General features: G+C 44.7%; 1 protein-coding gene across 4 annotated transcripts in view; it reads right to left on the minus strand.

Annotated features, from left to right (window-relative positions):
- The window catches only part of LOC118357425 (carbonic anhydrase-related protein 10), a 330,735-nt gene extending 313,148 nt beyond the window's left edge, over nucleotides 1-17,587 (minus strand). For all 4 annotated transcript variants that reach the window (XM_035734508.2, XM_035734507.2, XM_035734506.2 and 1 more), the window contains exons 1-2: nucleotides 17,385-17,587; nucleotides 16,359-16,829 (exon numbers count right to left, since the gene is read on the minus strand). In XM_035734508.2, coding sequence (XP_035590401.1) covers nucleotides 16,359-16,419 — 61 coding nt within the window. In that variant the 5' untranslated portion in view covers nucleotides 16,420-16,829; nucleotides 17,385-17,587. The remainder of the gene's footprint in view (nucleotides 1-16,358; nucleotides 16,830-17,384) is intronic.
- Nucleotides 17,588-18,198: the final 611 nt, after the last annotated feature.

Genomic DNA, 18,198 nt, shown 5'->3' on the forward strand with positions numbered 1-18,198 from the left:
GCACCCGTGACCAGCTCGGAAACCAGATTGCACTGGAGAAGGTACGGTGGGATTCGAGATGGTCAGTGACCTGTTTGTTGACTTGGCTTTCGAAGACCTTAGATAGGCAGGGCAGGATGGATATAGGTCTATAGCAGTTTGGGTCCAGGGTGTCTCCTCCTTTGAAGAGGGGGATGACTGCGGCAGCTTTCCAATCCTTGGGGATCTCAGACGATATGAAAGAGAGGTTGAACAGGCTGGTAATAGGGGTTGCGACAATGGCGGCAGATAGTTTCAGAAATAGCGGGTCCAGATTGTCAAGCCCAGCTGATTTGTACGGGTCCAGGTTTTGCAGCTCTTTCAGAACATCTGCTATCTGGATTTGGGTAAAGGAGAACCTGGAGAGGCTTGGGTGAGGAACTACGGGGGCGGAGCTGTTGGCCGAGGTTGGAGTAGCCAGGCGGAAGGCATGGCCAGCCGTTGAGAAGTGCTTATTGAAGTTTTCGATAATCATGGATTTATCGGTGGAGACCGTGTTTCCTAGCCTCAGTGCAGTGGGCAGCTGGGAGGAGGTGCTCTTGTTCTCCATGGACTTCACAGTGTCCCAGAACTTTTGGAGTTGGAGCTACAGGATGCAAACTTTTGCCTGAAGAAGCTGGCCTTAGCTTTCCTGACTGACTGCGTGTATTGGTTCCTGACTTCCTGAACAGTTGCATATCACGGGGCTATTCGATGCTATTGCAGTCCGCCACAGGATGTTTTTGTGCTGGTCGAGGGCAGTCAGGTCTGGAGTGAACCAAGGGCTGTATCTGTTCTTGGTTCTGCATTTTTTGAACGGAGCATGCTTATCCAAAATGGTGAGGAAGTTACTTTTAAAGAATGACCAGGCATCCTCAACTGACGGGATGAGGTCAATGTCCTTCCAGGATACACGGGCCAGGTCGATTAGAAAGGCCTGCTCACAGAAGTGTTTTAGGGAGCGTTTGACAGTGATGAGGGGTGGTCGTTTGACTGCGGCTCCGTGGCGGATACAGGCGATGAGGCAGTGATCGCTGAGATCCTGGTTGAAGACAGCGGAGGTATATTTGGAGGGCCAGTTGGTCAGGATGACGTCTATGAGGGTGCCCTTGTTTACAGAGTTAGGGTTGTACCTGGTGGGTTCCTTGATGATTTGCGTGAGATTGAGGGCATCTAGCTTAGATTGTAGGACTGCCGGGGTGTTAAGCATATCCCAGTTTAGGTCACCTAACAGGACAAACTCTGAAGCTAGATGGGGGCGATCAATTCACAAATGGTGTCCAGGGCACAGCTGGGAGCTGACGGGGTCGGTAGCAGGCGGCAACAGTGATAGACTTGTTTCTGGAGAGAGTAATTTTCAAAATTAGTAGTTCAAACTGTTTGGGTATGGACCTGGAAAGTATGACATTACTTTGCAGGCTATCTCTGCAGTAGACTGCGACTCCGCCCCTTTGGCAGTTCTATCTTGACGGAAGATGTTATAGTTGGGTATGGAAATCTCTGAATTTTTTGGTGGCCTTCCTGAGCCAGGATTCAGACACGGCAAGGACATCAGGGTTAGCAGAGTGTGCTAAAGCAGTGAGTAAAACAAACTTAGGGAGGAGGCTTCTGATGTTGACATGCATAAAACCAAGACTTTTTCGATCACAGAAGTCAACAAATGAGGGTACCTGGGGACATGCAGGGCCTGGGTTTACCTCCACATCACCCGCGGAACAGAGAAGGAGTAGTATGAGGGTGCGGCTAAAGGCTATCAAAACTGGTCGCCTAGAGCGTTGGGGGCAGAGGATAAGAGGAGCAGGTTTCTGGGCATGGTAGAATATATTCAGGGCATAATGCGCAGACAGGGGTATGGTGGGGTGCGGGTACAGCGGAGGTAAGCCCAGGCACTGGGTGATGATGAGAGAGGTTGTATCTCTGGACATGCTGGTTGTAATGGGTGAGGTCACCGCATGTGTGGGGGTGGGACAAAGGAGGTAACAGGGGTATGCAGAGTGGATCTAGGGGCTCCATTGTGAACTAAAACAATGATAACTAACCTGAACAACAGTATACAAGGCATATTGACATTTGGGAGAGACATACAGCGAGGCATACAGTAATCACAGGTGTTGAATTGGGAAAGCTAGCTAAAAACAGTAGGCGAGGCTAATCAGCTAGCACAACAAACAGCAGGTAAAATGGCGTTGACTAGGCAACTGGGTCGACAGATAAAACAAACAAGCAGAATGGAGTACCGTGATTAATGGACAGTCCAGCGTGCGTCAGCTATGTAGCCAAGAGATCAGTGTCCAGGGGGCAGCGGTGGATGGGCAGGGAAGCTGGGCTGGCGAGTGTTATCCAGGTTTTTAAAAAAAACTAACAATGACTAAATAGCTTGTAGCTAGTTAGCTGGTTAGCGTCTGGAGGTTCTTGAGTGTGTCATAAAAATAAAATAAAAATTAAAGGTGATAGCGATTCCGTATCACAGTGGGTGAGGCAGGTTTCCGGAAGGTATAAACAAAATAAAAATCAAAGAGAGATAGAAAGTAAATGGGTTCAGAGTGTTTAGAACGCAGTGAGCCAGATGGTTAGCAGGCCTGTGCTAACAAGCTAACAGTTCGTAGGCCCGGGCTAGACAAGCTAACCGTTAGCAGGCCGAATTAGCAAGCAGGGAGATAGCGAGGGCTAGAGAGCTAACCTTTGGGGGACGTCGCGATGGGGTGAGTCTGTTTATTCCTCTTCTTGCGGTGACATCGACAGACCGGTCGTGGGCCCGGGTAATTGTAGCCCAGGAGTATGCTACAGGAGCTCTAGTGCGCTGGGTGAGCTGGAGACACAGCGTTTCAGAAAGCTCGCGGGCCTTGGCCAGCAGATGGATCTTTGGCGATGTCGCAACGAAAAAGCCTGTTGAAACCACCTCGGACGATTATGTCGGCGGACCAGTCGTGATGGATCGGCGGGGCCCGTGTCGGCAGTAAAGGGTCCAGGCCAATTGGCAAAAGAGGTATTGTTGGGCCTCTTCGGCTAGTCGGGAGATGGGCTTAGCTCAAGGCTAACTGTAGCTTGTTTTGGGACAGAGACGTTAGCCAGGAGTAGCCACTCGGATTGCAGCTAGCTAGTTGCGATGATCCGGTGTAAAGGTTCAGAGCTTGCGGTAGGAATCCGGAGATGTGGTAGAGAAAGAGCAGTCTGATATGCTCTGGGTTGATGTCGCTGGTGTCCTAGTTAGCTTTGAAGACCGCTAGCAATGGCTAACTGAGTAGTAGCTAGTTAGCTGGCTAGCTTCTGACGGTTCTAAAGTAAAGTATAGAAAAAGCAGATCCGTACCACATTGGGTGATGCGGGTTGCAGGAGAGTATATTCAGCTCTAGTTTGAAAGTGAGATTAAAATATGTACGAAATATATACAGAAAAAAACGAAGAAAACTATATTTACACTAGACAGGACGGGACAAGACAAAACACACGTCCGATTGCTACGCCATCTTGGATTAACTGGGATGGAGTAACTAAAGAGCACACACAGACAACATGCACACAACGGGGACACGCTCGCTCATCAGTGCTAGTTTACTTACAATGAGCAGAAATTATACACATCATGTTCCGTCTTGGTAACTGAAGGTTAAAACCATCCTTAAAATATGTATTGTAGTGTGTATGTTTAAAGAAAATATATTTGTACCTCTGGGTTAACACTGAGTTGGCTTTGAATTTTGCAGATTCATCCAGGGCTTCTACTTGCCAGTCCCAACGGAACCAAGAGCATCGCAGCTCTCACCCTCTCATTCCCTGCGCTAGACCAGAGATGTTGTCCATGAATAATGACAATAAGTGGATTGTTCCACGAAATGTGTGGCTTTCGATTCTCTCTGATACTTCATGTATAAATGATGCACCAATTCAAAAGGCACCTATTTTGTGGAACGACTAAAATTGACTACAAAATTGAAACTTGTGTTAAAGTTAAACACTGAATCCATTAGAATATAGAATATTATTGAAATGTTGAACTATATGTTGTGGAAGGACCACCAGAGGGCAGGCTGGGCTCATGGATAGTAGCCCAACAAGGCATGGGAGACAAGGTAACCAGAGGCAATTAAGCACAGCTGACGGTACTAATTACATACTCTCCTTCCCCTATAAGAGAGAGAATGGAACCAGCAGAGAGAGGGGGAAACTATCTCTGGAAGATGGCCACCGAGATAGAGGAGCTATCCAGGAAGAACCACTAAGACGGTGACAATCCCGTGACTTTTTGTTGTAGTTTAAAGATAAGCCTATTGTGTTCCTGTTTCATCTGGAGAAGATGTATGTTGTTCCTTGGAAGATTTTCATTGATTATGTTGGAGTGTTTGTGTTGACCAAATGCCCTCAATAGAGAACTGTGTTCAATCAAGAAAACCTACTCCTGACTTGTTTATTCCACCTTCTCGCTTTAGAGTGACGCCCAATTACTTGGTCCGCTCACATTGGTGGAGGATGCGGGCATTAGGTGGACGAGTGACACAAGGATAAGTGAGTAAATCAAGATTCTTCCAGTAAACCTGGAGGAACCATTCAAGAAGGATGGATAACGCCCTACTACAACAATTGATCACGGCACAGCAGACAACCATAGAACTCCTGCAACAACAGCTGAGCCGACGAGAAGAACCTAGAGTTAAGCCAAGAGCGGCTGCTCACGCCATCTTACCTCGTCTCTCCAAGGAGGATGATATTGAGGCCTTCCTCATGACCTTTGAAAGGACGGCCACCTTGGAAGAGTGGCCGCCCACAGAATGGGCGAGCGCATTAGCCCCTCTTTTGACCGGGGTGGCTCAGGAAGCCTATTTATTCCCGCGAAGCTGCGGACTATGGGCGACTAAAAACCGAGATCCTGTCCCGGTACCAGCTGACTGCCAGAGATAGGGCTGTAAAGTTCCATCAATGGACCTATACAGCTGATCAACCCGTCCGTGCCCAGATCTTCGCATTAATACGACTGACGAAACAGTGGCTAGAACCTGGAAAGGGAGTAGGACATGTGATAGAGACTCTCGTAGTGGACAAGATATTTTAGAGAATTACCCAGTGACTTAAAAAGGGTTGTGGGGCAAGCCAACCCGTTGTCAGCCGACGACATAGCCCAGGCGGTGGAAACATATCGGTCTACAGGGGAGTTGTTAAAAAGTGACAAGGAGGAACGGTAGGAGTCTTCCAATCCCGTACCACGACTCACCCCGGCACGCCCGCCACCGAAACGTCCAAGCCCCCCCCGGAGGTGGGAGAAGTCAGCCACCACACAGCAGGGTCGGTGTTATAAATGTCAGTCTCCCAACCATTATGCCCCACAATGTCCTAGCAAGGATGAGCCCATGGTCACGGAGTCATCACTGCCTACCCTCACACATCCCGTTTTGAGGGGGCAGGATCAACACTGTTGGTTAGTAGAGATAGCCCCAGCCTCAGAGATTCCGGTGCGAGTCGAAGGACAAGATGTGGTAGCCATTCTCGACTCGGGAAGTATGGTTACGTTAGTAGAGGAGCGGATGGTGACCTCCGCAACACTGCTACCAGACAAAGTAGCCGTATCCTGTATCCATGGAGACACCCACTATTACCCCACGGTGAATCTGCCTATTCTCACTCCAAAAGGAAGGTGTACAGTCAGGGAAGGGAAAGTGCCGCAGCTGAAGGTGCCATTATTGATCGGGAGAGACTGTCCCCTATATAAGGAGCTTCGGCAGATGACGTTATGCACGGGAAGAAGGGGGACAGGAAAGAAGAGAAAATCCAAGCCCGAGGTAGTAGTCCTACAAGGAGACGTAGTCGCGTCCTCGTCCTCTGCAGCAGAGGAAGAAATAGCGACCCAACATTTACGACAGATATTCCAGGAAACCACCGATGAAGACACATGTGAAGGGCTATACACAACGCAGGAAGGAAGGAGCAACCAGGCGCTAAGGGATATATTTGAAGCTCCATCCGAGGAGGGAACCTGGAAGGATTCTCCTCGGTCACCCCTGATGGGGATGTGGAACAACCTCCACATCCATCTACCGAGGTCGACCTGCCCCAGGAATTAAAGGGACAGTTCGGCACCTCGCAGCATAGAGACCCAGACCTAAGGGAGGCCATGAGGAAGGTGAAGGTGATCGACGGGAGGAACGTCGATGGATCATTTGAGCCCCCTCTTCCTTACTATGCAATCAGGCGGGATCTCTTATACTGGGTCGTACGACGAAGGGGGGAAAACCAGGAATTACTAATGGTGCCTAGGCCATACAGGGATACAGTTCTACAGTTAGCCCATTCCCACGTCCTAGGAGGACAACTGGCACGAGACAAGACTATTGACAGAATCATGCAGAGATTCTATTGGCCCCGGGTCACCCGGGATGTGGCCAGGTATTGTTATACATGTGATCAATGTCAACGTTCAGCCCCACGGCCACACCTACGTAACCCTTTGATTCCTTTCCCCATCATAGAGACTCCCTTTGAACGCATAGCTATGGACCTCGTAGGACCCCTCCCAAAATCCGCCAGAGGACACGAGTACATCCTAGTGGTTATAGATTACGCTACCAAGTTCCCGGAGGCCATACCCCTGCGTAACATGTCGTCAAAGGGAATTGCCAAGGAGTTATTCCTGATGTTCTCTCGTGTGGGCCTCCCCAAGACTATCTTAACTGATCAAGGAACCCCGTTCATGTCCCAGTTGATGAAGGACTTGTGTCGGTTATATCAGGTTCAACAGATAAGTACAAGCATATTCCACCCTCAAACAGACGGGTTGTGTGAACGCTTGAACAAAACGATTAAAAGCATGTTGAGAAGAGTGGTGTCCCGAGACGGGAAAAACTGGGACATGCTTCTCCCACACTTAATGTTTTCCCTGCGAGAAGTACCCCAGGCATCCACTGGATTCTCTCCGTTTGAATTGCTCTATGGCAGACCCTGTCGAGGAATCCTCGACTTAGCCAAGGAGACCTGGGAGACCCAAACATGCCCCTTCCGATCCACAATAGAACACGTTACCCTGATGAGAGACCGCCTGTCAGCAGTGTGGTCCATAGTCAAGGTGCATATGGAGAAGTCCCAAAGGACCCAAGGCCGGGCCTATGATAAGTCTGCGACCCCCCGTGAGTTCACCGTGGGAGAGAAAGTGACGGTGCTTGTGCCCACGGCCGAACATCGCTTGCTGGCGCAGTGGAGTATACGCCCACAGGCAGAGAAGACCAGGGCAATTCGTGACTGGCCTCGACCACGGACCAAGCGATACGTTCGGGCCTTCTTAGGGATAACAGGATATTATCTCTGTTTTATCCCGGGATATGCAACCATTGCCAACCCCCTCACAAACCTCATCAGGAAAAACCTGCCAAACCAGGTAGAGTGGAAAGACGAGACAGAAGAGGCCTTTCAATTGCTAAAAGATGGCCTGTGTTCTGATCCCGTTCTACAGGCTCCGGACTTCTCACAAGAGTTCATTGTGCAGGTCGACGCCTCGGATACAGGGCTCGGGGCCGTACTAGCTCAGGGTAAAGGTGAAGCAGAGAAGCCGATTCTCTTCATTAGTAGGAAGCTCAGCGATCGGGAACAGAGGTATGCGACCGTAGAGAAAGAGGCCTTAGCCATCAAGTGGGCCCTCGATTATCTCCGGTACTACCTACTGGGTCGGAGGTTTGCATTAGTTACTGACCATGCGCCCCTCACGTGGATAGCTGGTAAGAGAAACAATAACAACAGAATAGCCAGATGGTTTTTGTCTTTACAACCGTTCTCTTTCCATGTCATCCACAGGGCCGGATCGAGGCACGGGAATGCAGACGCGCTGTCCCGACGCGACCAAGACGGTGCGTCTGGCGCCCGACCCTCCGGTTCGGTCCTGGGGGGGAAGGTATGTGGAAGGACCACCAGAGGGCAGGCTGGGCTCATGGATAGTAGCCCAACAAGGCATGGGAGACAAGCTAACCAGAGGCAATTAAGCACAGCTGACGGTACTAATTACATACTCTTCTTCCCCTATAAGAGAGAGAATGGAACCAGCAGAGAGAGGGGGAAACTATCTCTGGAAGATGGCCACCGAGAGAGATGAGCTATCCAGGAAGAACCACTAAGATGGTGACAATCCCGTGACTTTTTGTTGTAGTTTAAAGATAAGCCTATTGTGTTCCTGTTTCATCTGGAGAAGATGTATGTTGTTCCTTGGAAGATTTTCATTGATTATGTTGGAGTGTTTGTGTTGACCAAATGCCCTCAATAGAGAACTGTGTTCAATCAAGAAAACCTACTCCTGACTCGTTTATTCCACCTTCCCGCTTTAGAGTGACGCCCAATTACTTGGTCTGCTCACAATGTATTATTGCAAGTAAAATGTCACTTTAATTTGCAATCACAATCTTGTCTGTCAGGATCCTCTTGCGTGTGACAACCCCATATTTCTACAGTGTCAACAAAATATTCTCTTTTCAGAAGTGTGTTCTAACTAAAATGGTGGAGATATTGGAGGAGGTGAAATGTGTTGGGATAGCAGAGCCCCAAGACACTTTGAGTTCCATGTCAAGAGAATGGAGACGGAGCAAGACTTTGAGCAACTAGAGAAGCAGCTCCAAATTGTGGATGTACAGAATCTGACGGTGAAATTGAATTTATTTTGACATTTCATTTACACTGTAGATTTAGTCAGCATTTTTTTCAAGGCCTGATGTCCTTGTTCAACTTCAATGGCCATCACGCAAAGTGGGGATTAGGAAACACAACTGTGTACTCGGGTTGTCAACGGTATCTACAAACATGTCACTATTCTGTAGTATATTTTGTATTAATAACTGGATGGTTTGAGCCCTGAAAGCTGATTGGCTAACAGCCATGGTATATTTAATCAATAATTCACGAGAGTCCATGTGTTATGATATTTTTATCATGGCTGTGAGTGTCATAGCCATAAAAGCAAAGTCCTCTGGGTTTTGTGTTACCGTAACCAGACAATACATGGCTACAGTCTGTATACAGGCATGCTGAGTTGCATTGTGCATAAGAAAAGTCTGCTACACCCACCCATTGCTTAAAGGGTCACTAACGTCACACAATCAAAGTGACCTGCTCTGTCTGTTTTAATAGGCTAGATTCTTATTTTGTCTTCTAAACCAATTATTAATTTGCATGGTGGTAATTTGTGTGGTCCATTTTTGAAAAGAATGGTTTTAGGAGCTTGGCAATTTTGAATGAGGTGATCATGTGACCTTAATGGCCTTTTAACCTATTGGCGCTCATGTTCTAAAAATGTATACTGATCTGCCCAACGTGACATTTTCTGTAAAAAAAAAAAATGTTTTGCTATGATGTAGCCCTAATAAATGCTTTACCTTTTTTTTCTCGTTAGTGCAGATTCTCTAGTATGTCATTGTGCTGGTTTTGTTTAGCTTTCTGGCCTGTTATCAATTAGACCTTTTTATTACTTAATTGCATCACACAGCCTACAAGTCATGCATTTAAATGCAGTCAAGCATTCTCTTGAATAATTAGCCTACAGTATACGATGTCCTAAATAATAATAATAATAATAATAATAAGGGCTTTATCATTTTTTTCATTAGTACAGATCAACTCTCTGTTACACCTATACATTATTTTGTGTTTTCACTGTACCAAGCAATCCGAAAATATATATATAGTAGCTTACAGTACTTGTTTGACTCATGCCAAGCTCAAGTCAAATGTCTTCCATACGTCTGAAATTTCCTTTGTCTCCTGAGCAACCAGTCGGCTAAACATTCTCCCATTTCAAGTTGATTTTTTTAAACTTGTGGTCTCCTGACAAATATATTAGGCTACAGTGTTCAGAGTTTACCAATGAATGTTATTATAATAGTCTATTAGGGAGGAAGGAAAGACACCTTGCGCCATTCAAACAGGCCCTCATCTTTTCTATACTGCGTGCATGTTTGAGCCCGGCCCTAATCAATTGTCAGCCCCTGAGAAGGACAACTTTAACCAAACTTATCTTGTAAATTGCTTTTTGTCTTTGATAGACATGGAAAAGCAAACACATTTATCCACATTTACCCACAAATTATTCTGAATAAATGTAATAAATTATCATTATTACTGCACATCACAAAATAGCCGCCATTGGTTAGGTGATAAACCGGTGGTTTGAGCCCTGAATGCTGTTTAAAGTGCCGTGGGGAACCTGTAAGATGCTCCAAACCCATTAGTCTTTTCCATAACTCACTGTGTTTATTTTGGTGTTACAGCTGCAGTCAAGAAATGGAACAGCAAGGCCACTGCCCATGATGTTCAGAGAGCTGTGACAGACTTCCTCAAGCATGCTCCTGGTAGAGCCAGGGGTGGTGGTTTCCACGTCACCACCACACAGGGCCGTAGCTGACGCAACAAAATATGTCTTATTATTTTGACTGATAATTATTCAATGAATAAAATGAATTACATTCATTTGAACTTAACTGCATTTTGTCTGTTATCACTGCACTAGATAGTGTTCTTTGACCGAATATTTTGTGAAAATACTGGAGTAATGTAGTGAGTAGTGTGATTTGGTAATTTAAAAAAAGTAACAGACCATGTTTTGGTTGGTGCATCCATGTGTATAGGCTACAAGTACATACTTATCAACGACATGAAAAATACGTATTTTCAACAACATGAAACGTATGAAAAAGACGTCTTTTCAACTTTCACTTTCAACCAAAACCGAACGTACATTAGCCGTCGGGCATAGTCGTCTTTTCAACGTATTTTTAACGACAGTTTGCTGGGTGGGTGGGACGTGCAAAGTTCACAAGCATCATGCTCTCGTCCTCCGTGCAAAGAAATTCGACTGCAACCAGAGACCTGGATATGATGTAGAGATGCTCATGTCTCTGCCCTGACAATGGGGGATGTTTTCCTAAAGGCGGGAGGCAGGCGACAAGCATAGGCCCAAAATAAGCCCATAGATACTCATCGGGTTTATTTTGGACAGATTTGGGCGAGAGGGCCACCTCTCGCTTTGCCTCCTCCTCTCTGCAGTGTTTCCCTGTCATTGCTCACTTTGTAACTGACAGGCGCCTATGCTATCACTAGATCGCTACAAGATGCATAGCTTTCATCCTAGCAGTAGAGGGCTCGACGGACTAGCAAATTGAAACTTTGAAATTAAAAGTAGCCTTGTTAATATAAAGTGGGAAATGTATCTGGCTGATAATGAGTCTGTAACCGGCTGATTCGACAACAGCCAGCGCTAATAGAAAACCATGCCACAGTTTTTTATTAATTTTTTATTTTGCCTTTATTTAACCAGGCAAGTCCATTAAGAACAAATTCTTATTTTCAATGACGGCCTAGGAACAGTGGGTTAACTGCCTGTTCAGGGGCAGAACGACAGATTTGTACCTTGTCAACTCTAACCACTAGGCTACCCTGCCGCCCCAGTAAGCCATTGACCCATCTAAAAGTGTTTTGACGTGGGTATTCTATTCAGATTATGTCCTGGATCACTGTGTTGACCCAGGGGTGTGCTTATCCTTAGGCCTACTGATGATAGATATACATGATCTGGTGTCTACAAAACTCAGACAGGCAGCGGCACGAAGGGGAGATTCAGTGATGACACATTGACTACCAGCGTGTTCAAAAGACAAGAGGAAAACAAAAGTAGCCAATGATTGCATTGGAAATGGCAACTTTCACACTTCCATCAAGACACAGCTGATATGGGATCATGCAAAAGAACAGAGGTGCTTCAGGGAATTATGGTCATGTTGCGTGTTCTGTCATTGTAAATCATTGATGATACATGCTGTGATAAAACAATTTCCCAAATTGGGATAAATAATATAATACTCTACTCTATTCTATAAGTGAATTCACCATGACGAGCAGTTTTACATGGAAGCCCATACCCGCCACCAAAATGAATTTGTCAACATGCACAATTAGTCTGGGTTTCAGTCTGATCAACTGTCGCCTACAGATAACAACCAAAGCTGCAGGTAGCCTAGAGAAACCTATGCACTCTGATCCCATCTAGGCCTGGCCAGGAAAATGTAAAGTAATGCACAGTGCATTCGGAAAGTATTCAGACCTCTTTCCTTTTTCCACATTTTGTCACTTTACAGCCTTATTCTAAAATGTATCAAATATATTTGCACTCATTAACCTACACACAATACCCCATAATGACAAAGCAAAAACTGGTTTCTAGAAATGTTTGCATTTCTTATTTACATAACTATTCAGACCCTTTGCTATGAGACTCAAAATTGAGCTCAGGTGCATTCTGTTTCCATTGATCATCCTTGAGATGTTTCTACAACTTGATTAGAGTCCACCTGTGGTAAATTCAATTGATTTGACGTGATTTGGAAAGAAACACACCTGTCTATATAAGATCCCACAGTTGTCAGAGCAAAAACCAAGCAATGAGATCGGAGGAATTGTCCGTAGAGCTCCGAGACAGGACTTTGTTGAGGCACAGATCTGGGGAAGGGTACCAAAATATTTCTGCAGCATTGAACGTCCCCAAGAACACAGTGGCCTCCATCATTCTTAAATGGAAGAAGTTTGGAACCACCAAGACTCTTCCTAGAGCTGGCTGCCCGGCCAAACTGAGCAATCACGGGGTGAACGGTCTTGGTCAGGGAGGTGACCAAGAACCCGATGGTCACTCTGACAGAGATCCAGAGTTCCTCTGTGGAGATCGGAGAACCTTCCAGAAGGACAACCATCTCTGCAGAACTCCACCAATCAGGCATTATGGTAGAGTGACCAGATGGAAGCCACTTCTCAGTAAAAGGCACATGACAGCCCGCTTGAAGTTTGCCAAAAGGCACCTAAAGGACTATCACAACATGAGAAATAAGATTCTCTGGTCTGATGAAACCAAGATTGGTCTGAATACCAAGCGTCACGTCTGGAGGAAACCTGGCACCATCCCTACGGTGTAGCATGGTAGAGGCAGCATCATGCTGTGGGATGTTTTTCAGAGACCTGAAAATAGCTGTGCAGTGACACTCCCCATCCAACCTGATATAGCTTGAGAGGATCTGCAGAGAAGAATGGGAGAAACTTCCCAAATACAGGTGTGCCAAGCTTGTAGTGTCATACCCAAGAATACTCAATGCTGTAATCGCTGCTGAAGGTGCTTCAACAAAATACTGAATAAAGGGCCTGAATACTTATGGAAATGTGTTATTTCAGTTTTGTATTTTTTTTTAAATAAATTTGTACGTTAACAATATAACCTGTTTTTGCTTTGTCGGGGGTATTGTGTGTAGATTGATGAGGATAAATGCAAAATAATCAATTTTAGAAAAAGGCTATGATGTAACAAAATGTGTAAAAAGTCAAAGGGTCTGAATCCTTTACAAATGCAGAGTATTTATACCCTAAAATAGGTCCATTTATTTGTGTTCTGAGAAAATGTGAATGTGATCAAATTTGGTTTATATTCACACTTCGGGTGGTCCTTTTAATAATATTGCAGATGCAAACGCATACACAATGGAACCCTGCATACAGCGAGCTCAGCCCTGTTAGTTTTTGTCCAATCACAGTTGTTGTCTCTGTCTGTGTAAAGGGTTGTAATGTTTCCATCCTCCCTAGGGCCAGGAGTTTTTCCAGGAGTTTTTTAAAAACCATATGACCTGATTAGACAAATAATCTGGTCCCATCATAGCCCATATAAAACCATTGATTTATTACAATGTCATACGCTACAACTAGGGTCCAGAATTGGTTTGGTTAGCCTAGTACAAGATCAGGAAAAACTCTGGGCCCCAGGCAAACAATTTCACCCCCACCACTGTTGGGCCTGTGGTGCCACCTCTGAATTCACCACTCAATTATCCCAATGACAAAACATATCCTTTTTTTCATATCCTATATCTACATTTGACATGTTTCTGATGGTGGGGCTAGTGATGGCCATTCATAGTTTTACTTGTGTCAGTGCAGCTGGCAGCTGCTGCAACAATTTCAGCCTGTTACTGCAATTTCAGGTAAAAACTCAATAAAACAAGTCTCAAATATTACAAAAATGTCTATACAATTCAGCTTTTCAAAAAATATTTCTCTGTTATTACCATTTATACTGTAGTAGTGTTGGCTCAGCGTTACAATTCTGTTTACATTGCTATGCTTCAAGGGGGGCAACTGTGGGCGAGTGTCATGCACTACCTCCAGAGGTAGCGGTCAAGATGTAGCAAATACGCAACTTTACACTTGAGATTTTTTTGGGGAAAAGTGTAGTAAGTGGATGAAAAGGCATCAGCACGTAGTTGAACAAAATGAGAATAGAGAAGAAAATGGTTTACTTGGCACTCACAGTCAACGGCAAGCCTAGCAGTATCCGACAAGACAATTGAGGATAAGTGAGACTTGTTTTGCTCTCACTTTGAGAAATGACAGTCTACAACAGTGTTATTTCCAAATGTGTCAAAGCTTCAAACCAAATAGTTAGTTGTAGGCCTATTGTGGTCTCATGATACAGCTAATACAATCCCAGGGTTGGCTGTTTTTATTGTAGAGATTAAACAAATGCTTAACCCATCTAGATCAATAACTTTCAGCAGTTCAATGATAATCACGTGTCTCCTTTTTTAGATCAATGTGGCATTGTATCTAAATTTAGCTCAGATAGGTAGAGTGCCATATTATATGAAACATTTTACAGATGGAATTTTGTTCACAAAATGTAAGGCAGAATGAGACATAATGTATGTCTTTGACAGCGAGTTAGTTGATATTTTGTTCCAATGCTAAAGCAATAGTATCAATAGTATCAATTTAGGAGAATAAGCCATGTGATGCAGTACTTTTTTAAACCTTTAAACTTGAACATAATCAAGCTGATCATCATAATGTGTCTTCAATTACCTTTTGCAGAAAGGAGCAGTCTGACCAGGTTTAAAGGTTAAGCTGTCCAGTCTCCAATATTATGTAGGCTAATCTCCTTAACTACATTCCATGGGGGTATCAAATGCATTGACCAGCGTGCGTGGTCCTTTATAACTATCCTATAATCCTAATTTAGTCAAGCTATAGGGAACATGTGGAAGTTCCAAAGGACAGCCCTGCGTAATTAATGTGCTCACAGATTTGAGAGAATGGGAAGGAGGGAGAGTGAGGTTTTGAGCACATCCAAGTCACAAATATGCCTATCCCTGGTTGTCACAGGAACTGGGCGCACGACTCTTATGTACAGCACTCGACCCCTCAACAGGTACCTGCTTCAATAATGGGCTCTAAGAGTAACACCGGATTTTGATACAAGAACAGGCAGTTAGTCTATACCGACAATATTATATTCCATTTCTCCAATGTTGGTATAACACATTGTTGGCAGATGAGCAGGTGGATTTGCATTGCAGAGTGATGATGGATCTAGCCTAATGCGTTTTACCTAATAGTCAACGGGAATACTCATGATGGCACAACCCAGTAGCGCACCACCACAACCAGCGCTCGGTGATGCGCACACTTACCCCAATTTTCATCTAACTCGAAATAATGTGATACTATAGCCCTGAGCCTCACATGATAAATATAAGTCAATACCGTTCCTATCTACTATGCAGGACAGACATATCCACTCACATTTACAGTATACCAGCTGTAATAGTTCTGGAACAGCCATTGCGCCATGGCCAGCGCATGTGTGCCCATGTAGCCCACTCCACTGAATCCTCTATCGATGTTACTGGGGGGGTTATTCATGCACGTGTAGCACTGTCTCGTTATAACAGTTCAACAGTAGTGGTAGCCTTATGCTACACTATCACTTTCCATTCATAATATAACGAAATACACCGCAATTTCCCCCCGATGCAAAACTGGGCAAACGTCAGCCCTGAGGCTGAACCTGTTAAAGAAACATGTCGAATCATTTATAATATAGATATAGATATGTTTTTAACGAAATAATTCTCACACAACCTCTGTCCTGGTGATCATATGTTCAGTTGACCCTTTCTAATTGAAATCAGTTTTTAACACTTGCATAATTCAATACTCCACTTTTAAAAAAATACACCACAAACCATTTGGCCTACAATATAGGCTACCAATTTATAGGCTGTCCCATATCTATTCCGAGGGACATTCACAGACCACAACTGATGAGATCCGAGTTTCGGGGCAAATTCTGCCCGTAATTTTCTTCGTTCTCAAGTGAATCATATCAATAGATCCTGTATCAATTGGCCTATCAATTGATCCAACCATCAATGGCACACATAACTCGTAACATTTTCATTCATTTCAACATTTTCAGCAACATTTTACAACTTCGTTACCAAATCACCCTCCTTCGGTTCTCATCCAACACACATGCCCTTTTCTCCGTCTCACAACGGACCCATCAAGAATATAAATGACTAAAAACGTACCTGATATACAGATGATGAAATTGGCGTGAAGAATAATAAATAGTTCCCATATAATATCCATTCTCTGTCTTCATGCCAGGTGCATTACGCTCGGTAAAAACAGGGGTAGCCTATCAGTTGCCGATGTCGATTCCTCCCCGTCTGTAGCCCGCTGCACACCTTCCAAGAGGTATTTTCCACGCCAGACTCATAGCAAGATCTATCTCCAAGTCATGACGCCACACTCTCCCACAAAACAACAATCCCAGATGACAGAACCACTGAACTTTAGACCCAAATATAGAACCAAAGGTGCAATCCTGGAAGCAAAAGTCAGTTGGTAGGCATTTCATACAGTAGTAGAGTTCCTATGTGCCCCACCAAGACCGTCCAAAAATGCACTCCTTCCTTGCGTCAGTTGCGATTTTGAAAAGATGAGTTTCAGTCATACCGTGTAAACACAACCGTGGTCGAAGTATCGTCCTCGTTATCCTGGAACGAGAGACAGTTAAACTTAGTTATTGATCAGTCAGAGGAATAACCTATCTTAAAAATATCTGCTTAACTCCATAACTATGAATGATAAAACTCCTTCGGGAGGGGGGTTAACTGCCATTGACAGCGTATGGACAGGAGACTGTGCGTTCATCTGCAAGGGGGCGTGCTTCGCTAATTTTCTCTGTTCAGCCGGAGGGTTGAACTGTCGCGCATCTCACGCGGACATACACATAGGTTTCTACACACTAGATTTAATAAACTTTACGAACCCCTCATAATCTATTCGAATGTTTGATAACATCTTCAAGAATATAATCACTAATACTTCAAACATCAATCCCTGCACTACGATCAAGCTTGAGCCATCAGCACACAGAGGTACCCCCCCCCCCTTCCTTATCAACGCAGTCCGGTGCCAACTCACAGGTCCCACCAAGCAACACACTGACGCAGTTCACAACACCTACACTGTAGCTGTGAAAATAACCATCTACAGGATAAATTTAGCCTACATCCTATACACAAATACCAAGAGTGAGGGATACCTACCGTTCTTGAGAAAAATGTAAAATCAAAATACTGTTATCCTAATGTAAAATAAAGAATCTGACTGATGCTATCGAGTCCCCAAAAACTTATACACGGGGTTTAAAAGTGAGTGTAATTGTTGATTTTGTCCTTTTTTATCCCGAGGTGAAAAATTGTGACGGTAGTCTTCTGGCACGCGAGTACCAGGCTATGCCACGAGCCCAGGGAGAGAGCTTCCAGATTAGCGGACGTCAGAAAATGATGCGCAGGCACGTGTGGTGCTCCATGCGCGCGCACGCAGACACAGGTGGATGGGAGACTGTGGCCCAGCCCTCGTGGTAAGGGCAGAAGCTGGTTTGAGAGAAAGAGAGAGCGGGGGGCAATAGCATTGCTACCTGTGTCATTATCATTATTTAATTATTGTTCTCAATTAATGGACCGCATAACCAATAAACAAAGCATACCGACTTCAGTCACTTAAATATCATGGTTTGCGGTTTTAATACCACAATAAATGTACTACGTCAATCTCGACAAAACAGAAAATACATCCCCTTCTACTTTGTAGGCCTACCCGGTATTGAAGGCTTGACTTGACAATCTCTGAATGTCATTAAACTTGTTGGTGTTTTGTAACAATCGTGGAATAAAGTATGTGGGTAAATACGTAGTGTATATAAAAATAACTTCGGCAGTTAAATTCCCATGTACCGAATACAAAATACAAGTTACATTTATTTCCGTCGGATTTTAAACTCTAGGCTTACTGATGGTTTGCTCACATTTTATTTGCATAAGTATAGCAAATGTACCCACTCTGGTATTGGCATGTGCG

The sequence above is a fragment of the Oncorhynchus keta genome, chromosome 24 (assembly GCF_023373465.1).
Source record: "Oncorhynchus keta strain PuntledgeMale-10-30-2019 chromosome 24, Oket_V2, whole genome shotgun sequence".
Lineage (NCBI taxonomy): Eukaryota > Metazoa > Chordata > Actinopteri > Salmoniformes > Salmonidae > Oncorhynchus > Oncorhynchus keta.